Below are 24,275 nucleotides of genomic sequence, written 5' to 3'. Positions count from 1 at the left end.
GCAGGCCGGTCAGGGGAGTGTCGTAACGGGGAGTGTCCCGGGCCAGAAGCATAAACAGCGGCTCTGCTCTCTGCTGCTCTGCCGACTCGACGCATCTCTGCTCCGGCTGCAGCTAGAAGCGCTCACCGCGGCTCAGGTCCACACCCGTCCGTCCGACCCACCGACAACAACTTTCGCACCTTCAGGTACGTTAAACCCCGCTTTGTTCAGTCAAACAATACAGCACTGATTGCCCAACGGTGATTTAATAGGCTCCTTTAATTAACGCTACAATGAAATGAGCCGTTACTTTCCATGCAGACTGGAATTAATGTCTGCTCTGCTGAAGGAAAGAGAGAGTGTTGAATGAAGTATTTGGCTGATTTCTGCATGAAGTTTACTTACACTGAAGCTCTTTTTTCTCTAGTCTATTCAAAAAGGTGTAAACACAGATTTTATTGTGCTTAGTGCAGCAGCTGCTGCCTTATATGGACAGGCAGTGGAACCCCTGCATAATGACTAAAACTGTTGTGTGGTTCCACTTAGGCGGACCACAGTCACATTTTTTCTTAACATTAAAATGAGTTCAGGCTGCCATGATGTGATACTAAACCCAAACACAACTTAACACGCTGTGTTTTCTTTCAGAATATAGAAAAAGTCTATTCGTTAAACACTGTGATGTCCTCTGGACAGCTGTACGTGCTATATAGGGACATCAGTGGTTACCATAGAAACACAGAACCAAATAGAGGAGAACTATTCAGTTAGTCCCAACATCCTGTATGTGGCTTTTCAGTGCAGCAACCGTGAGGTGAGTGCGTCAGACTGTGTATGTGTGCGTGTGAGTGTGTGAGGAAGAGGTGTAGACAGACATTTGTTAGCCATTCAGAAAGTGCTGTGTCAGATCCACACTCAAAGTCAGATGGCCAAAGATTACGTGATGCCTGAATCCACAGACTGTACTACACCCCACTTCAGATTTAGATATAAGCCTCTAACAACTGTGTGCCTGCTCTCTGTGCATGTGTGGCAGGACAGATGAACTACCACATGTCTAAATATAAGAAAGGAGAAAGAAAGGACATAGACATAGCATCTGTGATGTCCCCAAAATGTTTCTATGGGGACATTTCCAGCTTGCTGTCAGCTGCTGGAGCCAGAAAATCCAAATTTGAGAGACTGTCCTCAAACCAAACAATGACAGCATTGTTTTTGTTATTTAAACGTAAATATAGGTTACATTAATGTTTCCTGACAAGTGACGTCTTGCGGTCATGCAGTCATCCAATGACTGTCCTCCATGTCCTCTCTCATTAGCAAAAAGTGGCATGACATTGTTATACTGATGCAAAAAGTGAGGGGGGAGGAGGCCAGATCTGTTATTCAAATCCAGTAAACACTGATTTGGTGATTTGCAGATAAGAAGATGTCTAGATTAAAACTGAGCTAAACTAAACTTTTACAGATGTTTTGGTTACATTGAACCGTTGTGTTAGCAGTTAAATAACTGTATTTCACTCTGAAGCATTTCTTAACTACACATTGAAACATAGTTACTGAAGTGCTGTTGAAACAATGATTATGTGTAACCTAGACATCTAGGAGACCTTAAACTTTCCAGCAAAGGTTAGCCCAGTTGTATCCAAAAATGTCAAGATGTCAGCTTTGCAAATCACCAAATCAGTGCTTACGTAAGAAATGCGTGATTTTGACAATGTTGGCTTCTTTTAACCATGAAAGTGATCTTTCTCCAACCTTAACCAAGCAGTTTTAGTTGCTTAAACTTAACCAAATCTTATCCACAGAGATGGTGGATCAGTCATGTTTGGTAGTTGTTGGGTGGGGCACTGACAAAAGAGCTATTTTGCCATTTAGCTATTGAAATCTGGGGAATGGCGTGGAGCGGAGGTGTAGGATGAGCAAGTTGGCAGACAGGCGGAGACTCTTGTAAACGAAGCCAACATGCTTCAAACATACCCCTCATTAAGCCTTAATATCTTCTTCATAAAACAAAAACTTTCAAAATCTCTACCAAAACACACATTACAAGAAGTGGACTTAGCACCCGAAACCAAGTTGTTGGAGAAAATATTTACTGACACTGTATTGCTGGAGAAAGTTTTCCCATTGACTTCAGTTTAGTCACTGTTTTTCCAGAGGGTTTTTCCAGTTGAGGAAAAAATAAATCACGCCCTATTCTCAAAACACAAATCATGTCATTTAGCTGCTTTGCATTTAGGGCAAGATGATATTTTAGAAACTCCATATCAATTTCATTATGACACATTGTGCACGATATTGCTATAACGCCATTGGCTGTTTCGTAGCAGTGTTCAAGTGTTATCAGGTGAATTGCACCTCCCATATCCTTTAATAACCATCCATATATCAAGTTGGTCATTTACAAAGTCATAAACAGTCATTTTGATTCTTTGTTCAATACTGTGTAAACACATAAAAGTGAAGCAGAGCGGCTATTTATGAGTATAGAATCTCCAGAGTGTTATCTGGTGTGTCCTGAATGAGCTGGAGGGCAGCTGAACAGCTCTGGACAGCCTGAGAGCGGCATCCATGGAGAAAATGAGTCATCAAGAATCCCCCTTTCCGAGGGAGGAATCTCTTTTTGGGGGGAGAAACTCAGCACAGACATGCTGTTACTGCACAGAAATCCAGATTTCACAGATAAAACTATAATGCGCTTGTTTTTGAAGTGGGGCACCAGGCGACAAATCACAAGGGCTCAATAAAATACTTCGTTTCTTGTCATATGAATCCACTGTTGCTATCTGCGCGGTGGATCAAGTTTGGAGTTTTTCAACTCAGACCTCAAGCGAAGGCAGACACAAAAGAGAGGCTGGTAAAAAGTGGGGGAGGGGGATCAAATAACTGAGTTTGGAATGACAGACTCACTCCATGTTTGTTTGGAGGCGAAGGGGGGGACAGAGAGCCCGCAGATGAGTGGGTAGAAACTCAACGAATACCTCCGGCTTCATAGAGGTGTGGAGTGGCACGCAGACACCATCTGCTTCTTCCAACATGTCTGTGAAGACGTACTAACCAGTAGTCACGTGACTTGTTCTATTTACGCTCGTAGCTGTGCGTGTCTTGAGTCAAACCAACTACCCCTCAATGAGTCACTTTATGCAAGCCGGAGGACGCTGGAATAGCCAGAAACATTTAATGGTTAATGTTTGTTCAAGTCAGCTGATGCCCTTCATTCAACAAAAATATAATAATTAATAAAAACCTACTAAAACTACTTTCTCTAACCTTTTCCCTCATTCTGTTAGAGTTTTTGTTATCATCCAGCTTTTGCCAGAGTTGTTAATACATTTTTTAATACCGGCTTTGATTTATTCAAAGTGTGAGGTTATTCAGATCCCCTCTGATGTTTGCTTTATTAAGTCACAGACAGTGCGAGTATCTAACTCTGGGATAAAACTGCTTTAATGTGCAGAGACAGACAGAGCATTTCCCTCCATCAGGGGGGAAGATCATAGTCAAACGCAGTCGAATTTATTTAGTGCCATGGAGACTTTATCCTCAGAATAAAAAAAAAAAAGTTGCACAAAAGTGATATTTTTCATGAGTGAGTAAAGGTATGCAGCTGCTTTTGAAATGAAAAGACTGATTTTTTGAACAAGCCAACTTTTCAGGGTTTAAAAAAGAAAGGCAGCTCTGTTTTCAGACAGACAGCTACATATGCAGTATATATTTGATCATTTATCATGGGGATTTAATGGGTTACATGAGTACTTTTGTCATGAAACTTGCATGACATAGCAGCAACTGTGTAAAACTTCACTTTAAGTGTAAGTTTGTGTAAGTCTAAGTTTGTTTTCCGGTTGCTCCCTACAACGACACACTGTATGTTTGCATCATGACCACAGATTTATCTGTTGATATGCCTGGTGTTACCTTCAGGGACTTGGTTTGAAATGAAAGTTGTTTCTCTGCTGTCGCCCACATCCGTCTCCGTGTCAATGTGGATCCTCTTGCTGGGTGTGTCAGTTTCAGTTAATAAATGGCTTTATAACAGCTCAGGCAGAAGTTACTGATTTATTAGCCTACCAAACTGCTTGGGAATATAAAGTTATTGTATTCTCTCACCACAACCGCTTTAGATTGTTCCCCATGATATTTATGAAGTAGAAGTTTAGAGAATGTGGTTACTATCTCATTGTTGTGGTCTACATACAGTAGTGATGATCATGGCATGTTAGCCAGCCTCACTTATATATCAATAAACTCATTATTATCATTTAAATGAATAATTAAATGATTAATAATTTAAAAGAATTGTTCAACATTTTGGGAGATACGCTCATTTGCTTTCTTTTGTGTAAGTATGGAGCTGTAGCAATGAGGTGGTTAGCCTAGCGTAGCGTAAAGACTAATCCGCGCATCCTCCAGCAAAATACAGCGGAATCAGGTGCTTCTCAGGTCCAGGACAGATAGCCTTTAATTGTGCAAACAGACTAACATTTTGACACTCTCTCTGACTTCCAGAAAGTCAGAGTCTCTTTGACTCTGATGAAGACACAGTAGTGTTGAAACATTACTCTGTTTGCACAATTAAAGATCAAAATCAGTGTGCCTTTTGTTCTCTGTTTTGTGCCTGCCAGCTACTCTGAAGCCCACAAATTAACACATTGTATCTCTGTTTAATTTGTACACAAACATTAATTTACAAACAACAATTTGCGGTTTTAGAGGGAGTTGTGTAGTAGGCTAACTACTGTATTCCATGACAAATTGCCAACCTCACTGTGACAACAAGACTTAGGTAAACTGCTTTCCCCCTATTTTCAGTCTCTATGCTAAGCTAAGCTAATCACCTCCTGGCTCCAGCCCTGTACATAGGTATGAGAGTGGTATCAATCTCCTCATATAACTCTTGGAAAGAAAACAAATAAATATATTTTTCAAAATGTTGAGTTATTTCTTTAAATCATAAATCAGAAGTATGATAGCTGGGCACCTTTTCTCTTTCTAAAATGTGTGTAGTGATAAAATGGATAAATTCCACAGTATTATAGATAATATATATCAGTCTCCCTACAGTATATACATTGAACATCTTATGATGACATGCTTTCATGCAACATTGCATACTTTACTGTTAAACACACAGATAGTTTTTTTTTGGTTTACCTAAAGGACTTAAACTATCTATCCTGTTCTCTAAGTCCAATCACCGGCCTGAATAGAGATACAACTGGAACTTTTGCAGATTGTTCTTCGATAAACACAGCTCATAGGAAAACAGAAGGACTGAGGCTTACCCAAACATTGGATTGGTATCAATGCCGGACAATCCACATTAAAAAGGTTTCTTTCTCGCTTTTGTCATAAAAATATAATAAATATCTCTACAGTTTATAGCATCCTCTACCCTTAGACACTTGATAACTATTACGTGTGCCAAAAATCCAACGTTTCCACATGTGATTATTTCCATGTTCCAACATATGAGTGTTTCCCTGTGGAAAATCTTATGAGTCACCACATGCACTGTGATGAGACACCAATATCATCTCCTAAAATCAAAAGCAGAGACGGAGAAGACATGAAAGCTGATATTCAGTGAGACCAAAATGAGTTGATGACTAAACATACCTACGCTGCTGTGTTTTGTGGCACTCAAGCTTCTCAGACTTTAGAGTTGCTGTTGGAAAAAAAAATCAGCTTTCCACCTCCTCCATCAAGCTATAATGACCCCTGTGGAATTACCCAGCAGCCTCAGTTTCTCTTTGTCTGGCCAAACCTGGATACAGCTGCTGCAGCATCGTGGAAGTTCAGACAATGCATGACCTGGTTTGACTCCAGGGCACCCAGATGTTTTGGCTTCATCTTCCTTTTGACTATGTAAACTGCATACTGTCAACTGAACATGTGTGTTTCCTTTTCTTATAACGTCATATATCTATCCCAATAATTTAAAGTAGAGAAATCTACCAGCTAGCGTGTCCCATTCAAAAATCAAGGAAGTTGACTGAAAATGGTTGTTTCCACTTACCTCTTTTCCATGTTGAAACATCCCATGGCTACAAAATATTGTGCCATGAGTCCGGCTGTTACATAAGAGGGGAGCAAATATGGGGAAGAAGGAACCCCCACATTTGTTGGCCTGGCTGTGTGACTCATGAGCTACTTCCCTCCTCCAGGATCAGGAACAGATTCCTGCCATGTTTGTGGGCAGACAGCCGTGTGGAAGAATGGGCGATTCTTGCTCCCATGTGGTTAGTCATGCAAATTTGGAGGCAGCAGGTCCAAGCAGCATTCCTGTGGAAAACTAGATTCTGTGTTCAGTTTGAACTACATGACCCCATCTTATAAAATGTTTGCAATAGCTGAAGCGGAGCTTTATAGAGAGCTCATAATTGTTAATAAGAAGTGATGGTTTGAATGTCTTATAAGCACATCATTATATCAATAAATTAGTAAAGGTTTACAAAACATTACTGGCAAGAGAGCAGAGGCCCTTTTCAGAGAGGTTAGATTCTAATTTGAGAACACTGCTTCACTTCAGAGAACTTTACTCTCTGTGCAGTGTTTACTGTGCAGGCCACCAATTATTACAGGGTGTGGAGTCAGTGGGGGTCAGAGTCTGCTGCAAGAACTCAGAGACACTTCTGACCACTTTTGAATATTTTATGAAAATGATTGCTTCACGGTCTGAACTGTGTAATCTGATTGAATTTAGATGTAACCGCAAAAAGTTGCCAGAGGTGAAAGAAATAATAAGATGTGTATTACAACTCGGATCTCATGTTTATAGCCATGATTTCTCTCAGTAGTGATAACATTAAGTTAAAGGTACCCAATTTGTAAACTAACAAAGATATATTTACATTTCCTGTTTTTCACCAAAAGTCACTGTGTATCGTTGAGGCCTTATAAATGTGTTAAATGCATTTCCTTCCTTGTTAAAGACACACACATACACCACCACCACCATTATCACTCTAAATATAGAGGAAAGCTTACTGTTTACAGTGTATCTGTGCTGTGACGTTATCAAGATCTCAAAATGCTACGGAAACATGAGAGACTGGTAAATTACAGATGAGCTAGAAAGTAGATTAGAAAGTAGTTGCATCACGGAGATAAGTTACAACATAACTCTAAGTAACAACTAAATAATTACACGCTTGCCCCTAGGGTAGATGGAAATCATAAAATGTCACAGAACTCACTGATGGTAAAACAGCAGTTTTTCTGCCACACAGCATCAGTTTTTCATTAATTGCTGCCATTTTACAACACGGAAATCCAGTAAAGACCTAATTTATTGATATATTTCAATATCGATCCAGCTTACTATGATATGCAACCATGCCAAATGGCCAGCTTTCACATAGCTGGTGCAACGCAGTGCAGTTCATCGGATCAGCTGACATGAACAGTTGCTGTTTCCCCAGCCAGCATCTATAGCCGTAGTCAGCTGCTCCGGCAACATTGGTGCAACTTTCCAAATAGGCATTATTTGGATAAACTGACCACATATTGGGAATCTACATGGTTACTTTCATGCCTGAAAAAATGTTAAAACTTAATAAAGTGACAGTCCTACAGCGAAAATTTCAACAGCATTCACCCTGCTTCCGCCATCACTGCGTAGCGCGACTTCTTCCTCTCATGTTGGACTGAGGGCAGACTGGAAGCTACAGTGATTCACTATCACCCCTGTAGTACAAAGTGGTATCACGAGACACTACGGGCCAAAGCTAGCTGGTTAGCATACTAACTTCAGTAGATATCTCTGCAACACAATACATATAGGTCTTTGACATAACGTCCAAACTGTTATTTCTTCACACTCTGTTGATAATTTTAATTAATTTGTGAATGTTTTAAATTAAAATTCTGGCCAAATCTTACACATTATACCTTTTAACATTTGCAGAGCTGATTTTTGGAAGAATTAGATTATTAGAAACCTAGCTACATTGTTTAAATCCATGTTTGCTTGCTAGCAGTCCTCTTCTTCCTTGCCTTTGTTGGTGCATCGCTATTCTTGGCACATCACCATCACCAACTGTCAGTCAGTGAAATCACTTGCAAGATTGTGTATCACGTCACTCTTGGGTGCATGAGACACTAACAAAATGGGAACCTGCTTAAAAAACATTGCTACATAGGGTTGCGTGGAATCTTGAGATGTGGAAATGCAGCAATATTGCTACAAGGACGAAGTCCAATGGGGCAAGAAACACAAGCAATCAGGTGAACGAACAGGTTGTCAACAAACCTCCGGGTTAGCCAAACATTTGAAACAGGAAGGAACAGCCAACTTATTATCCAGTCGCTCTGTTACAAACATCCATCCATCAGTTTACAGAGAGACTACTTCAACTTTGACTTCGACTGTACTTAGCATAGATATGTGTGCACAGTTTTCCGTACGTGTTTCATATCCATAGATCTCAGTAATCACTCTGGTGAATACAATTATCATAACTGACAGAAAACTACAAAATAAGACACAAGTTGTAATAAACTGCAATTATCCTTTAAGTATCAAAAGTAAAAGGACTAATAATGAACAATGACCACTTTCAGAGTGTTGAATGTAATGTAATGTACAACAGTAATGGTGTAGGTGGTCAGGTGGAGCTGATCTTAACTACAGTTGGGTAGTTTAATCTATAATGCATTGCATCAAATTTTATAAGATGGTTTTATATTTTGTTTCCTAATTTGAAAGGTAATAGATATAGTGGAGTCAGAAGTACAATATTTGCCCCTTAGATGTAGCAGAGTTAAAGTATAATGTAGCAAGAAAAGTGAAATTGTAAAATTTCAAAAATTTACATCATAATTACATATACAAGTGCACTAAATTCCTTTGCATCACCAAAACTTTCTTTATGGTGTCATTGAAGCTGAGCGAATACGAAGTGTTTCAAAATTAGTGTTACACTCTCATGTTTATGTTGGCAAGACTCCGGATAATCAGTTCTTTGAAACTCACTTCTCTGAGATAGGCATCTGATACACGTCCCAACAAAGAGTATCAGCTGATTTCCTCGCTGGTAATTCATAAACTGTTCTACAAACAGTTGACAGGCAGCCATAACAAAGACTTTAACAGGATGCTCAACTCCCATCTTAAAAATCTCAAACATCCACACACATGCCACTGAGAGGCCAGTGGGTTGTAATCCAATGCAGCATGGACACCTACTTCAAACTCTTGATTAGGCACCATGTGTCTTCCATGCTTTCAGATATAGCTTAAGTGTATGGTATGTGTGTGCATGAATGTGTCTGAGTGTTTTTGAATATGCACATTGTTGGACAGATGGCAGACCACTCATGTCCATTAGGGTTGGGCATTATGATGCTGTACACTATGAGAACTGGTAGAAATTTTGCTGTATTGCTATTTTTCTAGGTTTCCACCAAGGCATCTATATTTGATTTGTTACTGGTCTGTATTTCTCTGTTTTTATGTAAGCTTACAAATACTGTGATGGAAGATTTTCTCTGTATCTCTCAACCTTAGTGTGCAGATTTGTGTTGGCATACATACAGTTAGGATACATAGAAGAACGAAAATGTGGTTCTGTTCCTATATATAATTATACACAGTGTTTCCTCTGCCAACAACACTTGTAGTTATGACTACGCCTGAGTCATAACTGCCTGGACTTCCTGAACTTCCTGCTCACTGGAGAAAACACCCAGAGCACAGGGCACCAGTGACTCACCTTACTTGTGCATTAATATCTAACTATTGCCCTTAACTTAAACTGTGTATCCATGGCAACATCTCAGCCTTAAGGGGAGTGGCTCAATGTCATTCAGAGCAAACGTCTCACAAACAGGGAGTCCCAGTCTCACTTTTAAAAGGTTATGCCAGAGTGACGATTCTTATCTCTGCAGTGTTTGACCACCAACTCGAAGCTTAAAATCACAGCTTGTTGCCACAGGAACGCACCTGTATGCTCAAGCCTGCAGAGTAGAAAAGCACTAAATCTCAGGTGTGTGATTTCCCCGCAGACAGGATGGCAGCACACCACCCAGAGTTCGAGCGGGCTGGACAGAACCCAGGCCTCCAGGTGTGGAGGGTGGAGAACTTTGACCTAGTGCCCGTTCCAGAGAACTTGTATGGGGGATTTTACACCGGAGACTCTTATCTCATCCTCAACACCATCAAACAACGCTCCGGGAACCTGCAGTATGATCTCCACTTCTGGTTGGGTGAGTGCAGTGAGCCAGACACTATCCTAGAGTTAAATACAGAAGCAGAAATAAAGGGAAAATCCACTCTAAAGTCCACTCTAAAGTGTTTAAATGATTTAAGAATACAGGTGCATGGAGTAAATAATGGATGGAATAGTGTGAACTTTTAAACTTGAATCACAGCTGCCAACGCTGCTGCAAAAGAAGGGTAATTATATTTAAGGCCAGTCAGGAGCATTGACACAACATGATTAGTTTGTGGATCTCTTTTGCTTTTTTGTTGGAGTATTTTTCCTGTTTCCATGGACTTGTGCCCAAACATGGAATCTCAGTTTTCCAGTGAAGCTATGATCCTGTTTAACTTGCAAATTACATCAGGATATGTCTGTTTTCCTGAGAAGTAATTTCACTTGACATTGTTGCTGCTTGGCTGTATTTACTGTTGATGCTGAGAGAAGTCAGAACAGTGACTCATGTATTGAAGGGGCAGTGCGGAGTAAGCAACATCTTTATCTTGAAGATTAAAAGATGAAGTGGTAAACACTGATACCTGTTTTACACCCTGTCTCCTAGAAATTATGTTTATATTGAAGCGATTTTTGGAGATAAGGTGGAAACACCAATTTGACCCATTACATTAATGTCATTAAAACCACGTATTTACATATATTAGAATTATTTTTACATTAAAAAAACTAAATCTAAAAAGCTTAAAACAAGATTTTGAGGTATTTTATCTGACAGCTGGTTACTTTGCAGGTTCAGATTTTACATACAAAACATAAAATTAGTTAATATAGTTTGTAAATTGTACCTATATCTGATTCTCTATTTTTCATGCTTCATATTATATATAGTAAATAATCATACTGTATATAATATTCTACTTTTTAGGTTACTTTTCTATACTATGCATCTGTTTTCACTACCTTATACTGCTGTGACATATCAGTTTCCCTGTGCGGGATCAGTATTTTATCTGTGATACATTCTAACAGTTTTTTAAGTTTTGAATGCGGAACTTTTAACTTGAAACTGAATATTTGTACAATTTTGTATTGTTCTTTAAGGATCTGAATACTTCAACCACCACTGACAATATATTTGTTTATAATTGATGTGTTTGGTTCAAAATGGTATAGACAAAATGCCTTGGTCTCAAACTAAAACCTTATATTTACCTTATAAGCTTTTAGATCATTGAAAAATGTCTGCCATGAAGTTCCACGGAATGTGTAGCTGATAATAAATCACAAAGCATATCTGTCCCTTCCTCCTGAAAAGAGGAAATGCCTATCACAAATGTAAAGGCTGTTCCATGTAAACAGGATGAGACAATGCAGAAACATAAAACACAACTGCAGCAGTGCAGTAAATGTAGTGTTGGCTGTTATTTTAAAATTTAATGACAGAAGTGCTTTAAAACATCCCTCCTCATCCTCACAGATTCACTATTTCACACACAAATGATCATGTGCTAAAGCCGCAACCCTGTTTAGCCACCTAAAGACTAGCCCTGTAAATGAGTATTGACAGATGGAGGGGTATCTGACTGACTGGGTCATTTTTTAGGATTTAGCTTAAAGCAAAAAACAAAAACAAAACAAAACAAACAAAAAGAAAAAACAAGAAGCTGAGTCGGGTCTTTTTTCCATATTGATTTCATGTGCTTTTAGTTGGCTAAATTGATCATGGAAACAGCATTTACCAATAAACAGGATCTGATGTAACCCTCCCACATGCTGCTGAACTAGACAGAAATAGAAACAGAATAATGGTGCATGTATTAATGTGTCTGCTGCTGACACATATTGATCTCCTGACTCACTGAATCCTCAGTGAGTGAATTCCTCGAACATACAATGTAGCTTTCACGGTTAGATGCATGACTGCTGAGATAAAATATGCACCTGGATTAATATGGAGTCCATCTGTGGTTCCTCTGGTGCAGGTGATTTCTGCACCCAGGATGAGAGCGGCTCAGCGGCCATCTTTACAGTCCAAATGGACGACTTCCTGGGGGGAAAACCCATCCAGTATCGCGAGGTCCAGGGACACGAGTCCAAAACATTTCTGGGCTACTTCAAGTCTGGAATCAAATACATGGTAAGATTTCAACTGTTTGCATGTTTGTAGCCTCAAAATCATCTGTCCGCATGTTCTATTTTGCTTTTATTGGTGAATTTTAAACCTTGGATTGTGTATCGTGAGTGTTGTGTTTAAAGTGTGATTTCTGCCTGTTTATTGATTAAATTTCTGTGGTTATATTTCAACTTATTTCAAAAGATTAACAGCCTTTTCTCATTCAGTATCTTTAAAAAGAAGATTGAATAATGTATAACACAATTATTATGTGAACCAAGTATCTGAATTTCCAAATATTTATTAAAAATATGTTTCTTTAATGTTTACTACTGCTGAAACAATGCAACTATTAACAATAATAAAACGTAACCTGAATTTTGTCATTCATTATCTATACAATAGAAGATCTGCTGGGTTATGACCTCATCATTTTGTCAATCAAGTGTCAAATTTCCCAATATCCATTACCATTATTTACCACGTTTACTTTTTTCTTTTTTTTGGAGGAAGGAGCAACTTTACCTGGAAAGCAGGTATTTTATTTAAAATGCATTTCTTATCTTCCAGAAAGGCGGCGTGGCATCTGGGTTCAAGCATGTCGTCACCAACGAGGTGGTTATGCAGCGGCTGCTGCAGGTCAAAGGTCGTCGTGTTGTCCGGGCAACAGAGGTGCCGGTCAGCTGGGACAGCTTCAACACGGGAGATTGCTTCATACTGGACATGGGTGATGTGAGTGAGACTGAGGCGATCCAGCAAATTAATATTACATTTACAAGATATTATTACGTAATTGTTACTTACAGGAAGCAATAAGGATTACAGGAAAAAAAAATTTGTAAAAAACAAAATTCCACCTTCAGTAAAGATTTTATTCATCTACTTTTCAATTTGCTCTTCTTGTTCCTGCTGTACAGGAGATTTTTCAGTGGTGTGGCTCCCAGAGCAACCGCTTTGAGAAGCTGAAGGCTACGCAGGTCGCCAAGGGTATCCGTGACAACGAACGCAGCGGGAGGGCCCGAGTTTACGTCTGTGACGAGGGGATGGAGAGAGAGAAGATGCTAGAGGTGAGATCAGTGAATTATGAGAAGAAATTAAATCTCACATTATGCTGCAGTGGACATCCATGTTAGAATCTGCTGACACAACCCTCCTTCTGTCCTCAGGTTTTAGGTCCTAAACCAGATCTGCCTGAAGGAGGTCCTGATGACATCAAGGCTGATGCTTCCAACAGGAAGAGGGCCAAACTCTACAAGGTGAGATAAACAGGAACACTGTAGGCACTCATGCTGTCATATCATATTAGACTGATAGTGTCTTGTAATGTAGGCTCACTATGATCAGTGTGTATTTGAAATAAAAATCTTTGAATTCATCAGTGTTTATTTTGAATATTGGATTAAATAATACATTAAAATCCAGGCAAAAATCTGACTTTAAAGTACTATTTGCAGCACAAAGTCTCATCACCAGCCCTCCACCTTTCACCATCTAGACTGTTTTTACTAAAGTAGAGGGACTCATAATCAGCAGGTTTGAACTTTCTCCCAGTGTTTCTCTTCACTTATAATAATCATATATATATAATAACTGGAAGATTTTCTCAGCTGTGTTTGCTGCAAGAGGACATCATATACTGTAAACTACAGTGATCAGTGCCTTCCTGGAGCAGACAACGTTAAAATTACCAATCTCCTTTGGAAAAATAGTCAATATTTGTGAATATCTAAGAATAAAAGGTTTATGTTTGTAAAAGGTTTCCTGTGGTCATCAGTGAAGAGTTACAGTACTGTAGTTTTTCATGACAGATGTGTTAACTCTTTAGTTCTGCCTCTTGATCTACTTCTTTACATAGTAATTCTTACAAAAGTGACACCTCTTGCCCCTGCTTGACAGCTCTCTCTTCCTTTGTCCCTTCCTGCAGGTTTCCAATGCCAGTGGAGGAATGACCATCACGCTGGTGGCAGCAGAGAACCCGTTCGCCCAGAGCGCCCTGGAGTCTGGTGATTGCTTCATTCTGGACCACGGCTCTGATGGCAGGATCTTTGTCTGGAAAGGTCAGTGCAGTGGAGTCCCCATATGTTCATTTAGCAGTGGTTCACTTTCACTAATGAAACATTTTTACCACTGCAGAATAGATGCTGTGTGGTTTATAGTGAACAGTCAAACCTCAGATCAGTCCTCAGCTGATCATGAGAGGGATGTTGTTCAGGCAGACTGTAATTTACTTTGAGCTATTAATCACATGTAGTGCTTTTGACATACAAAGAACCAAAGTTATTTTGTGTAAAGTGTGGACCAATTCCAAATCTGAAATTCTCTTTACACTTGCTAAACCCGCTTCTAATACAGTGATATAGACCTGAAGGTGAATTAAAGGAATGTTTTGCCATTTAGGGAAATAAGCTTATTTGCATTCTTGCTGAGAGTCAGGCGAGAAGATATGTGTGATATTTCAGTTATACTTCTCTGTACAAAAACAGAAGTGTGACAATGACATAGTGTGGTTTTACGGGGAACTTTGTGTGAGCTATTTTTTGATTGGGTGCAGTGTTATCTTGTTGTCACTGTGAGGTTGCCAGGCAACTTGTTTCTTTTTTCTTTGTTTGGTAGGGATTAAACACCTTTTTTATCTGTGAGTCAAGCTAGCTGTTTCCCCCTGTTCCCAGTGTTTATGCTAATCTAAGCTAACAGTCTGCTGACTATAACTTCAAACTTAATGTACAAAGACGATATCAATCAATATGGAATCTATCTTTTTATCGCATTCTTGGCAGTGTATTTCCAAAAATCTTGAACTACCCCTTTAAATGCATAACAACAACGTTGTTTTTTATGCATCTAATCCAAGTCATGCTAACTCAACTTCAATTAGAATTAATAATAAATCATAATCCTAGAACCCAAGTAATAACAAAATCCTATAAATTATGCATTTTTCATTATTATGTTATTTGTAATCTTCTCTTTTGATAAAATGTTGCAACAATTGGAATTTATAACTTTAGTTTTACAGAAAGTTACCAAATCTAAAAGTCACTGCATTGTAGGAACTATCTCTTTCAGTCAGCTTTGCCTCATGAAAAGAATTAAAAACTATTCTTGTTAACAGTTTTTAAATTAAAATACTCATAAGACTACTTACTATATTCCTTTTATAGAGTTGAAATATATTCTCGCTTGACTTAATAATCCTTACCTCAGAACTTTTTTCTTGCTTGCAGGCAAAGACGCCAACATGGATGAGCGAAAGGCAGCAATGAAGGCAGCAGATGAGTTCATCAAGAAGATGGGTTACCCCAAACACACGCAGGTCCAGATCCTGCCAGAGATGGGTGAGACGCCGCTCTTCAAGCAGTTCTTCAAAAACTGGCGGGACAAAGATCAGACAGAGGGCCTGGGCATAGCCTACATCGCTAACAGCATCGCCAAGATCGAGAAGGTGCCCTTCGACGCCGCCAGCCTGCACGACTCCCCTGCCATGGCCGCCCAGCACGGTATGGTGGATGACGGCAGCGGAGAGAAACAGGTGGACTACCATTTTTGTATTTTTGCAGATCCTAGTGGTAGTATGTAAGGGTAAGGGTCTTAAATTTGTTTTTCCCTAAATTTCTTTTCTTTTCTTCTTTCTTGTCAGATCTGGCGCATCGAGGCAGCCGACAAGGTGCCAGTGGATCCGTCCACATATGGACAGTTCTATGGAGGAGACAGCTACATCATCCTGTACAACTACAGTCACGGAGGACGCCAGGGACACATTATCTACATGTGGTGAGAATACAAGAGACTGACAGTTTGACATCAGTTAAAGCTGAATTCGGCAAGATTTTGTTGTAAAAAAGTTTTACCGTCTAAACTGCCTAAATCAAAAAGTCGTTGAGATAAGGGAGCAAAATACAAACTGCCTGAACATCTACAAAGGTTAAACTCACCTGTGTGAGTAAGCGTGTAAGATATTAACACTTATGGTGTTTGATTTGAAAGTTAAGAAGTAAATAATGTGCAGAGATGAAAAGTCAAATACATTTCATCAACTGCCGTATATATATACTATATGTATATTTTGTAGAACAATGTTTCAGCTGCAAAACACAATAATCTCTAAAAATATGTTATACACTGTTAGAAATAAAATATCCAATGTTAAGATGCATGTTACAAGTTTAAGCATCAATGATATAAAGGACCGGTATTTATAAAGAGAACTTTTCCTTTGGTGGTGGTATATGGAGTTGTTTTGTGAGCACATACCTTACCTCAGTTTGTGCCTCTGATTTGAACGTAATGATAATGATAAATGGTTGCAGGCAGGGAATGGACTCCAGTCAGGATGAAATCGGGGCATCTGCGATCCTCTGCGCCCAGCTGGATGAGGAGCTCGGCGGTGGTCCTGTGCAGGTAAAAACACATGATTCCTTTAGTGACTTTGTGTTTGTCTGCTTTTTTTTCCATGAGCTTATATTCATTTTTTTGTCGTTTCTTGAATTTATTTTACCACTCTTCTCTGGCTCACTATGTACAACTACCTTCTCTCTGACCTCTACATCCTTTTTCGCTGTCTCCTTTCCCTCCTGGTTTCCCTGTCACTGCGTCTTTCCTCCTTCGTTTCTCTTCAGGTTGTTGGTGCTCCTATAACCACTCAGGTATTTTCCCTCCCCTTCCCTGCTCCTCATCCTCCCAAAATGACTCACATGATTTTATCCGGAGCCAGCGAAAAAAAAAGGAAGCAAAACAAAAATGATTTTCGTTGTCAGTTTGTATTTCGTGCCTTTTGTCACTTGCCAGATAAATATGAGCATCTGATTTTTGAAATAGCAGTTAACTTAATTTATCTGGCTATTTTAAGACTTAATTAATGTGATAAGGAGTTCAGTCTAATTTACAAAGAAACCATCTTGGTCAGAAACAAACAGGACATTCCACTGGGGATGTTTATCTCCTCTGCCGCCGACCCTGTCTGCTCATATTTATAACAGCCCTGTTTCTGGACCTGATGTTACAACAACACAATAATGACATAACCTGTCAGTTGATGCAAATATGTGTTAAATATGCATGAACACAGACTTTGGGAATAACTGTGGAAAACAAGATCAGGCTTTTTTTCGAGTGAATCCTTGCTCTGTTTTTATGTGAGTCATTCAGTCATTTCTGTGTTCTCCATTCACACTTCACTCCTTCCGTGTGTCATTTGCATGTACAACCTTCATGTTTGCGTTGTGTCTGTGCTGTCACATCACACATTTTCTGTCTGCATATGTGCGTGTGTCATGTGTTAAGTAGAAATGTTTGAATCCATCCCGTTTGGAAACATCTGCACATCGCCAAGTTTATTCTTCCAGATGTTCAGCCTACCTGCTCTCACTTTCAAAATGTAGAACAGTTGTCTTGCTAATGTCACTTTTGTATTCACAGTTTGTCAAATTAACCTAGAGTTTTATGAATTAATCACTTAGAAGATTGATAGAAAAATAATCCTCAACAATTGTAGATAATAGATTAATCTTTAAAGTCATTTCTTTCAAGCAAAAAAGCCAAACATTTCCTGAAAAACAGCTTTATAATGTAGGTGGATTTGCTGCTTTTCTTTGCATTATTGATAGTAAACTGAATATTTTTTGTGTTTTGGGTTGTTAATTGAGTACAACGTGATATTTAATGGAATTATCTTGGGCTTAAGGACATTGTGATTGGCATTTTTCCCCACTTTCCGACATTTTACTCAACAGATACAAAAACAATACTTTGAGGAATATAAAAGTTTTCTACAAAACTCCTCAAATGTTTAATGTTGTCTTCACACAAACACCTGTACAGGAACTTTGCCTATTATGAAATTGACAAAATTATGCTCAAAAGCAGTAAATATCTGAGAAAAAGTACTTTGAATCTGAGCAAGCTTTCACTGTCAACCTTTGGAATATGATATGTTGTTATACTTTGTGCTTCAGGCACATTGTTGGCATCAAAAAAGTTTTGAGGTTTGATACCCAGGGAGAGATCCCAACGACACAATAATGCACAGAAGCAACAATGGTCTAACTTTTGAAAAACTGCACAACAGAGGCAAACAACAAAACATATCAGATTTGTGTGTATTATACTTCTAATTTTTACTCAGTGCTCTAGTTTTGAGTTATAAGCTGAAGTGAGACTTTGTGGAGGCCTGTGATTAGCAGCCGAGTGGAAAATACGCAAACATTTTCACAACCACAACAAGGAATCTGACACTTACTTAACAAGACATCTGGTGTAAGATGACAAAACTAAAGTACAACTTTCGTGCAGTTTATGCAGGCAAGGTGCCTTCATTCACCGTGTGACAGACAGATAGTTTCATATCATGCCAGAGAAAGAGTTACATGTGCTGGGAAATGTTTGTAGCTCTGCTTGTAGTTTAGAAGTGCACTACTGTGGACTAAAATGTGTAAAGTTATCAATGAATATTTACCAGTTCTCCATCTCAACTCAGAATTAGTATAATTTTCTCTGCTGCTTAAGTACTGGATACATCACCTCAAGACTACAAATGTTTCAAATGTTTATGAGAAAAGCTGCAGACCAAAGAGACTTAGAATAATTTTTCAGACATAACCTGCGTCACAGTTAGTGTCCTGATTTCACAAACCGTGACACCCACCACCTTGTTGAACAGTCAGCGACCACGTGGCTCAGCTCGATGCTGCCATCTTGTGTCAGTAGCAGATATATTATTGATTCATATTTCATAGGATACAGCTAGGGGAGAATCTGCCTGCTGGGGTTTTTGGATTTGTTGCACCACCTTGTGATACCTCACAACATCAAAACGCATGAGATATTTTGCTGTGTGAATTAATATAACGACCTTCTACTCAGTTGTGGAGTTTTAATTTTGGATTTTGTGCATCAGGTGAGGGTGGTGCAGGGTAAAGAGCCGGCCCATCTCATGAGTCTGTTTGGAGGACAGCCCATGGTGGTGTACAAGGGAGGTACGTCCAGGGAAGGAGGTCAGTCCGCTCCTGCAGAGACTCGACTCTTCCAGGTGCGCTCCAACTCCACAGGACACACCAGAGCTGTGGAGGTAAGAGAACATACATCAGTAACATTGTAGAGGGTGATTTTAAAGGATAAGTCTGGTGATATTCTGTATTTTTCTTATTGTCAAGAAATCCCAATAACAGACCAAAACCAACAATGAATTGATCTACTTACAAGTATTTTCTGTGGATCCAAAGCCTGATATATCTTATTTCTCTTTGGCATTGTTATCCAAAAACTATAAAGCACCAAATGTGTATTAATCCACAGCTGAAAATAGTCCCAAACAAATGCACTATTTACTCCTGTTTGAGTAACATTTGTTAAAACTGCAGTGCCCAGCTGTGTAAGGAAATTACTATGATGTAAAAAAAAAAAAAAAAAGGATTATGAAACTATACAGTGTATGTGTGGCCCATTTTTAAAGTGCTATGTAGGAATGAACAAGCTTGGGACTGAGTGCCACAGACATGCCAGAGAAGTCAGGAAGTGTTGAGAGACGGAATAACATGTTTTAATGGGTTTCGTCTTTGCATGTAATGCTTTAGCAATAATAAAATTATAGAATAAAGCCAGACTTCTGCACAAATATCAAGTTCAACATTTTCCAAAACTGTTGAACTCATGATTTTTACTGCAAAAAGGACGAATAACATATTGTCTCTTGAGCATCAAGGTTTACTTGTTTTAAAACATAACAATGTTTCCCAGTTGGGTGAGAATATTCTGCTTGTTTTCAGTGCAGTTTCCCTTGTTTGAGAATGTTTCTGACTTCGTATGGATGTCTGAAACAAAACAAAGCACAGTAAGGAAGATCACTGCAGTGGAATAGAGAAAATTACAGTTGATTCAAAATAATCTTTCTGTATTGGTACTTTACTTTGTTTACTTTAACTTTCTAGGACTCATTAATAGACTAAACGGCTTGTTAAGTTATTGATTTTTAGTTGCAATGTAGCCAAATTCAATCACAGTTCACAGAGTCACACAGTTTTCACTGTCACCAATCTCAAATAAATCTTTTTCCATGAATGAAGGAAGACAACCATTTTCATTTTTTATTGTATGGCCATACAACACAATGAAGTCTGGTTGCTGCCTGAAACACGGTAAACACAGTATTTGTTTGTGGACATTGGTTAAAGTTGACTGAAAATGCTTTGCCAAACCCTGACAGCTCACACTGTGACAAACATACAGTCGGGTAGCAGAGCTGCACATGTTAATCAACAGTATTTCTGTGCTCATCCAGGTTGACACAGTGGCATCCAACTTGAACTCCAACGATGCGTTTATTCTGGTGACCCCCGGAGACTCCTTCATGTGGGTGGGAGTGGGCGCCAGTGACACAGAGAAGCAGGGAGCTCAGCAGCTGTGTGACATCCTGGGAGTGTCGACCTCCGAGCTGTCTGAGGGAGGGGAGACAGGTGAGGAAACAGGATGAAAATGTTAACTTCAAATAACATTTTCTCACAGTGGTTTTGGCATTTGTGAATTGAACTGAACACCAATAGCAATGAATGATCTGAGTTGTTTCTGCATCAGCTACAAACTGTGGTCAAGCTGTTAGCTGAAATAGCACTTTAAATTCAAATTAAATAGTTTTCTCTTTTTGCCTTTCAACTAAACTATAGTGGGTGCTTGTGTTCATTTATATTAAAACAAAGGAGTCTTGATTGCATCACCCCTTTAGAGGATATCAGTCGTCTTGTGATTTGCTTTCAAAGCACGAGAAGAAACTGAATTCTCTGCCTCCAGTTTCTAATATAAAACCTCAGGCTAAAACATAACAGATTCCATTTTTATAAGCACCCTGCTTTTAAGGATCGGCCTCAGTTGATAGCTGCTACAGACTGAAATTCAACATTTTATTTTTGAGATGTTAAGCCAATGATTTCTTACCTTTTCTACTCAGAATTCATGCAGTTGTGTATGAGAAATGAGTTGAAATTGTCTAATGAAACTACTAATGTCTGTAACAGTTACTGTAGTTAACTCTAACACACATTTTTTTGTTTTTACATTCCCTGTTGTTTCCCACTTCTTAAATCTATCACTTAGATTCTTATTAGAGTCTTATTCTTATCTTGCCTTTTAGCCTCTTTTAGCTCATAGTTTTCTTTTTATGGCACATTTGCTGTTTGCTACAGTCTCACCACTCTCATCAAACTCATTTCCATATATTTTTCTCAAGAGTTGGTGGAGACAAAACTTACAGAGCTAAAAGGAGAATGAATATATTGGACTTTACATTCAGCAGACACAAAGGTGACTAACTTGCTCTGAGTCTGCTGGATGTGCAATAAGTAATTTTTTGCTAATGAGTTAGCCATAACAACTTTGTGAGGTGATACATTGTCAAATATGTATTTTTTGTTGCCAAAAAAGCTATTAATAAACTTTAAAGGAATAGTTCTACATTTTGGTAAATTCACTTAGATGCTTGCTTGCTGAGAATGAGTTACGAAGATTCAAACCAATCTCCTATCCGTTAATATAAGCAGCTGGTTAGCTTAGCTTTTGTACAGTCTTGTAAGACTGGGAAAGGGGAAACAAATAGCCTGTTGGTCTGAAGGTGATAAAATCCACTTACCAGCACCTCTAAAGCTCACTAATGAACATGTTATATCCTGTTTGTCCAATGTGTTAAACAAACAGGATATAATATGTTTTGGACAGAGTCAGCAAGCTGTTTCCCTGTTTCCAGTCTTTTTGCTAAGTTAAGCTAACGGTCTCCTTGCTCCAGCTTCATATGACACAGACATGAGTGCATCAATCTTCTTGCCATCTGCAAGAAAGAGAATCAGCTTGTTTTCCAAAAACTATTCTTTTAAACCCTTCTGGTGTTTATGTTCTTATTTTCTGTTGAAAACTATAATAACTTGAAGTGTGTCTGTGGTCTTCACAGATCAGTTCTGGGAGTCTCTGGGAGGAAAGACAGAATACCGCACTTCTACCAGACTCAAGGACAAGATGGATGCTCATCCACCCAGACTCTTCGCCTGCTCCAATAAGACTGGAAACTTCATCGTAAGTCTTTTGTTTAAGCTTCTTCTTCTGCTGCTCAATAAAATGCGCATGTAAATGTGTTTCTGAATGCTCCACAGCTGTATGTGCACACAGTACATCCTACACCAACACCAATGAATCCTTTTCCTTATTCCCTTCAGATCGAGGAGGTACCCGGGGAGCTGACCCAAGATGATCTCGCCACTGATGATGTCATGATCCTCGACACCTGGGAGCAGGTAGAGAAACCAAAGCTGAAACTGTTTTAGACATATAATATGGATTCAGAGCAGAGTCACTGCCATGAACACAACAACAATGTATTAATCTCTCCCATTTTCAGGTGTTTGTCTGGATCGGCAACGAGGCCCAAGAGGAAGAGAAGACTGAAGCGATGACATCTGGTAAGGACATCTGTGGGAAAAACTCATATTATTAAGATATGATCTCAATTAGCTCAAGAACTGAAATCATTTAGACCTGTGAAATTGTGGGAACGAATAAGGGTGATGTTACTATTATTTCCCTCCAGTTTTTAATTTTAACACAATTCTTTGGGTTTCTGAACCGCCTTCTCTGAGATCAAAAGAAAATTCAGAATTTTTATCATCCATCAAATTTATTTAATGCTATTTTAAGAATCACCATTGCTTTGTGCACTCGTGGTGCAGGGGCCAGAAACTCAATAGTTTCAAGAGATTTTATGAAGCCATTTTGTGCAGATTCTTTGTTTTGAACAAGCAAATTTCTCTGTATTACAGAATTTTTTTGTGTTTTTAGATGATTTTTTTTACAATTTCACTGGCAGAATTTATTTTAACATTTAATTTATAGATGTCTGGCTATTTATAGCACCTTCTCTGGATAACTTATCAGTTTGCAAGTTGTAAAATTTTGATGCAATCTAGTTTTGATTCCCTTTCTGGTTGTTAAACTCAAAGCAAATACACATCATTCTGCTGTGCATCTGTGATTCTAGTTTACTCTATGACTAGTGCCAATTCAAGCTTTTCCTCATCTTCCTCAGCGGCCCGTTACATCGAGACAGATCCAGCCAACAGAGACCGCAGGACGCCCATCGTGAGGATCAAGCAGGGCTTCGAGCCACCCACCTTCACCGGCTGGTTCCTGGGCTGGGACCACGACTACTGGACCAGCGACCCCCTGGAGCGCGCTATGGCTGAACTGGCCCTGTGAGCTCCCACCTAACCCTCCCTTGTCAGCTCTGGCCTTTGACCCCGCTGCTCCGCTACAAGCACTGAGCTCCAATCATAAGACTTTTTTTTAGCTGCCAGTACGCCCTGAACCAAGAGGAGTTTCTCTTTTTTTACTTTTTGGTGTGTTTTTAAGGGATACAGGTCGATGAAGCAGTGTTTTTAGTCATTTTGTCCCTCATGCCAGTGATTACTTTATACCTGTTATAAAACCAACCAATAGTAATAGAGCTTTAACAGATACACTGACTTCCTGTAGAGTTTTGCACTAAATACAGTCTGCTACCATGATGTTTACTAAAGCCAATTTTCTCACCTATTTTATATCTTTTAAAAACAAAACCTTTTCACTAGTGACAGCAAATGTGGCAAAAAATCCTCAATGTGGTGCAACATCTGAACTCACTGCCAAGAGAACACCACCTATAAAAAGCAATACAAGTGATGCCTTAAATATTCTTTCCTTTAGTTTACATTAAACCTGCTTTTTTTTAAAATAAGGTACTGTACCGGTTATTAAAGATGCCTTTATAGATAAGTTGTTTGTACCTTCAGGTCAGATGACTGTTATATTTATTTGAGAATAAAACGCCACAGATTCATGCCACGTTAGCTTTTGTGACGCTGCAACTTCTCGTGGGAAACCTGACGCTTTGCTGCTTTTCAAACCAGTCATGTCTTCTGTGACACTTTCTGAGGTTTCCCTAAGCCTTGCTATCACTTCAATAAAACCAAATTAAACCTATCAAGTGTTATGTGTCTGCTTTTACTAAAACT

The 24,275-nt window shown here is 39.0% G+C and overlaps 1 protein-coding gene across 2 annotated transcripts; it reads left to right on the top strand.

Annotated features, from left to right (window-relative positions):
- gsna (gelsolin a) lies at positions 1 to 24,243 on the top strand. 2 transcript variants are annotated; one of them, XM_042394523.1, is made up of 17 exons: positions 1 to 185; positions 9,991 to 10,191; positions 12,125 to 12,279; positions 12,826 to 12,987; positions 13,173 to 13,322; positions 13,422 to 13,511; positions 14,180 to 14,312; positions 15,480 to 15,784; positions 15,893 to 16,026; positions 16,563 to 16,653; positions 16,872 to 16,898; positions 19,148 to 19,318; positions 20,528 to 20,702; positions 22,184 to 22,305; positions 22,446 to 22,523; positions 22,628 to 22,688; positions 23,312 to 24,243. In XM_042394523.1, exons 2-17 carry the CDS (start codon positions 9,996 to 9,998, stop codon positions 23,479 to 23,481), a joined length of 2,220 nt encoding a protein of 739 aa, XP_042250457.1. In that variant the 5' UTR covers positions 1 to 185; positions 9,991 to 9,995; the 3' UTR covers positions 23,482 to 24,243. The 2 variants fall into 2 exon arrangements, with proteins under 2 accessions (XP_042250457.1, XP_042250458.1); XM_042394524.1 differs by lacking the exon at positions 16,872 to 16,898 and having other exon boundaries at positions 2 to 185.
- Positions 24,244 to 24,275: the final 32 nt, after the last annotated feature.

The sequence above is a fragment of the Thunnus maccoyii genome, chromosome 19, assembly GCF_910596095.1.
Source record: "Thunnus maccoyii chromosome 19, fThuMac1.1, whole genome shotgun sequence".
Taxonomy (NCBI): domain Eukaryota; kingdom Metazoa; phylum Chordata; class Actinopteri; order Scombriformes; family Scombridae; genus Thunnus; species Thunnus maccoyii.
This window is presented reverse-complemented; position numbering and strand designations above follow the sequence as displayed.

What these genes read in the sequence shown, in the direction of transcription:
- gsna (XM_042394523.1), top strand. Translation starts at nt 9,996, where the DNA reads ATGGCAGCACACCACCCAGAGTTCGAGCGGGCTGGACAGAACCCAGGC. An exon ending in GTCTGAGGGAGGGGAGACAG is followed by an intron (nt 20,703 to 22,183) that starts GTGAGGAAACAG and finishes TGGTCTTCACAG; the next exon opens with ATCAGTTCTGGGAGTCTCTG. An exon ending in GACTGAAGCGATGACATCTG is followed by an intron (nt 22,689 to 23,311) that starts GTAAGGACATCT and finishes CATCTTCCTCAG; the next exon opens with CGGCCCGTTACATCGAGACA.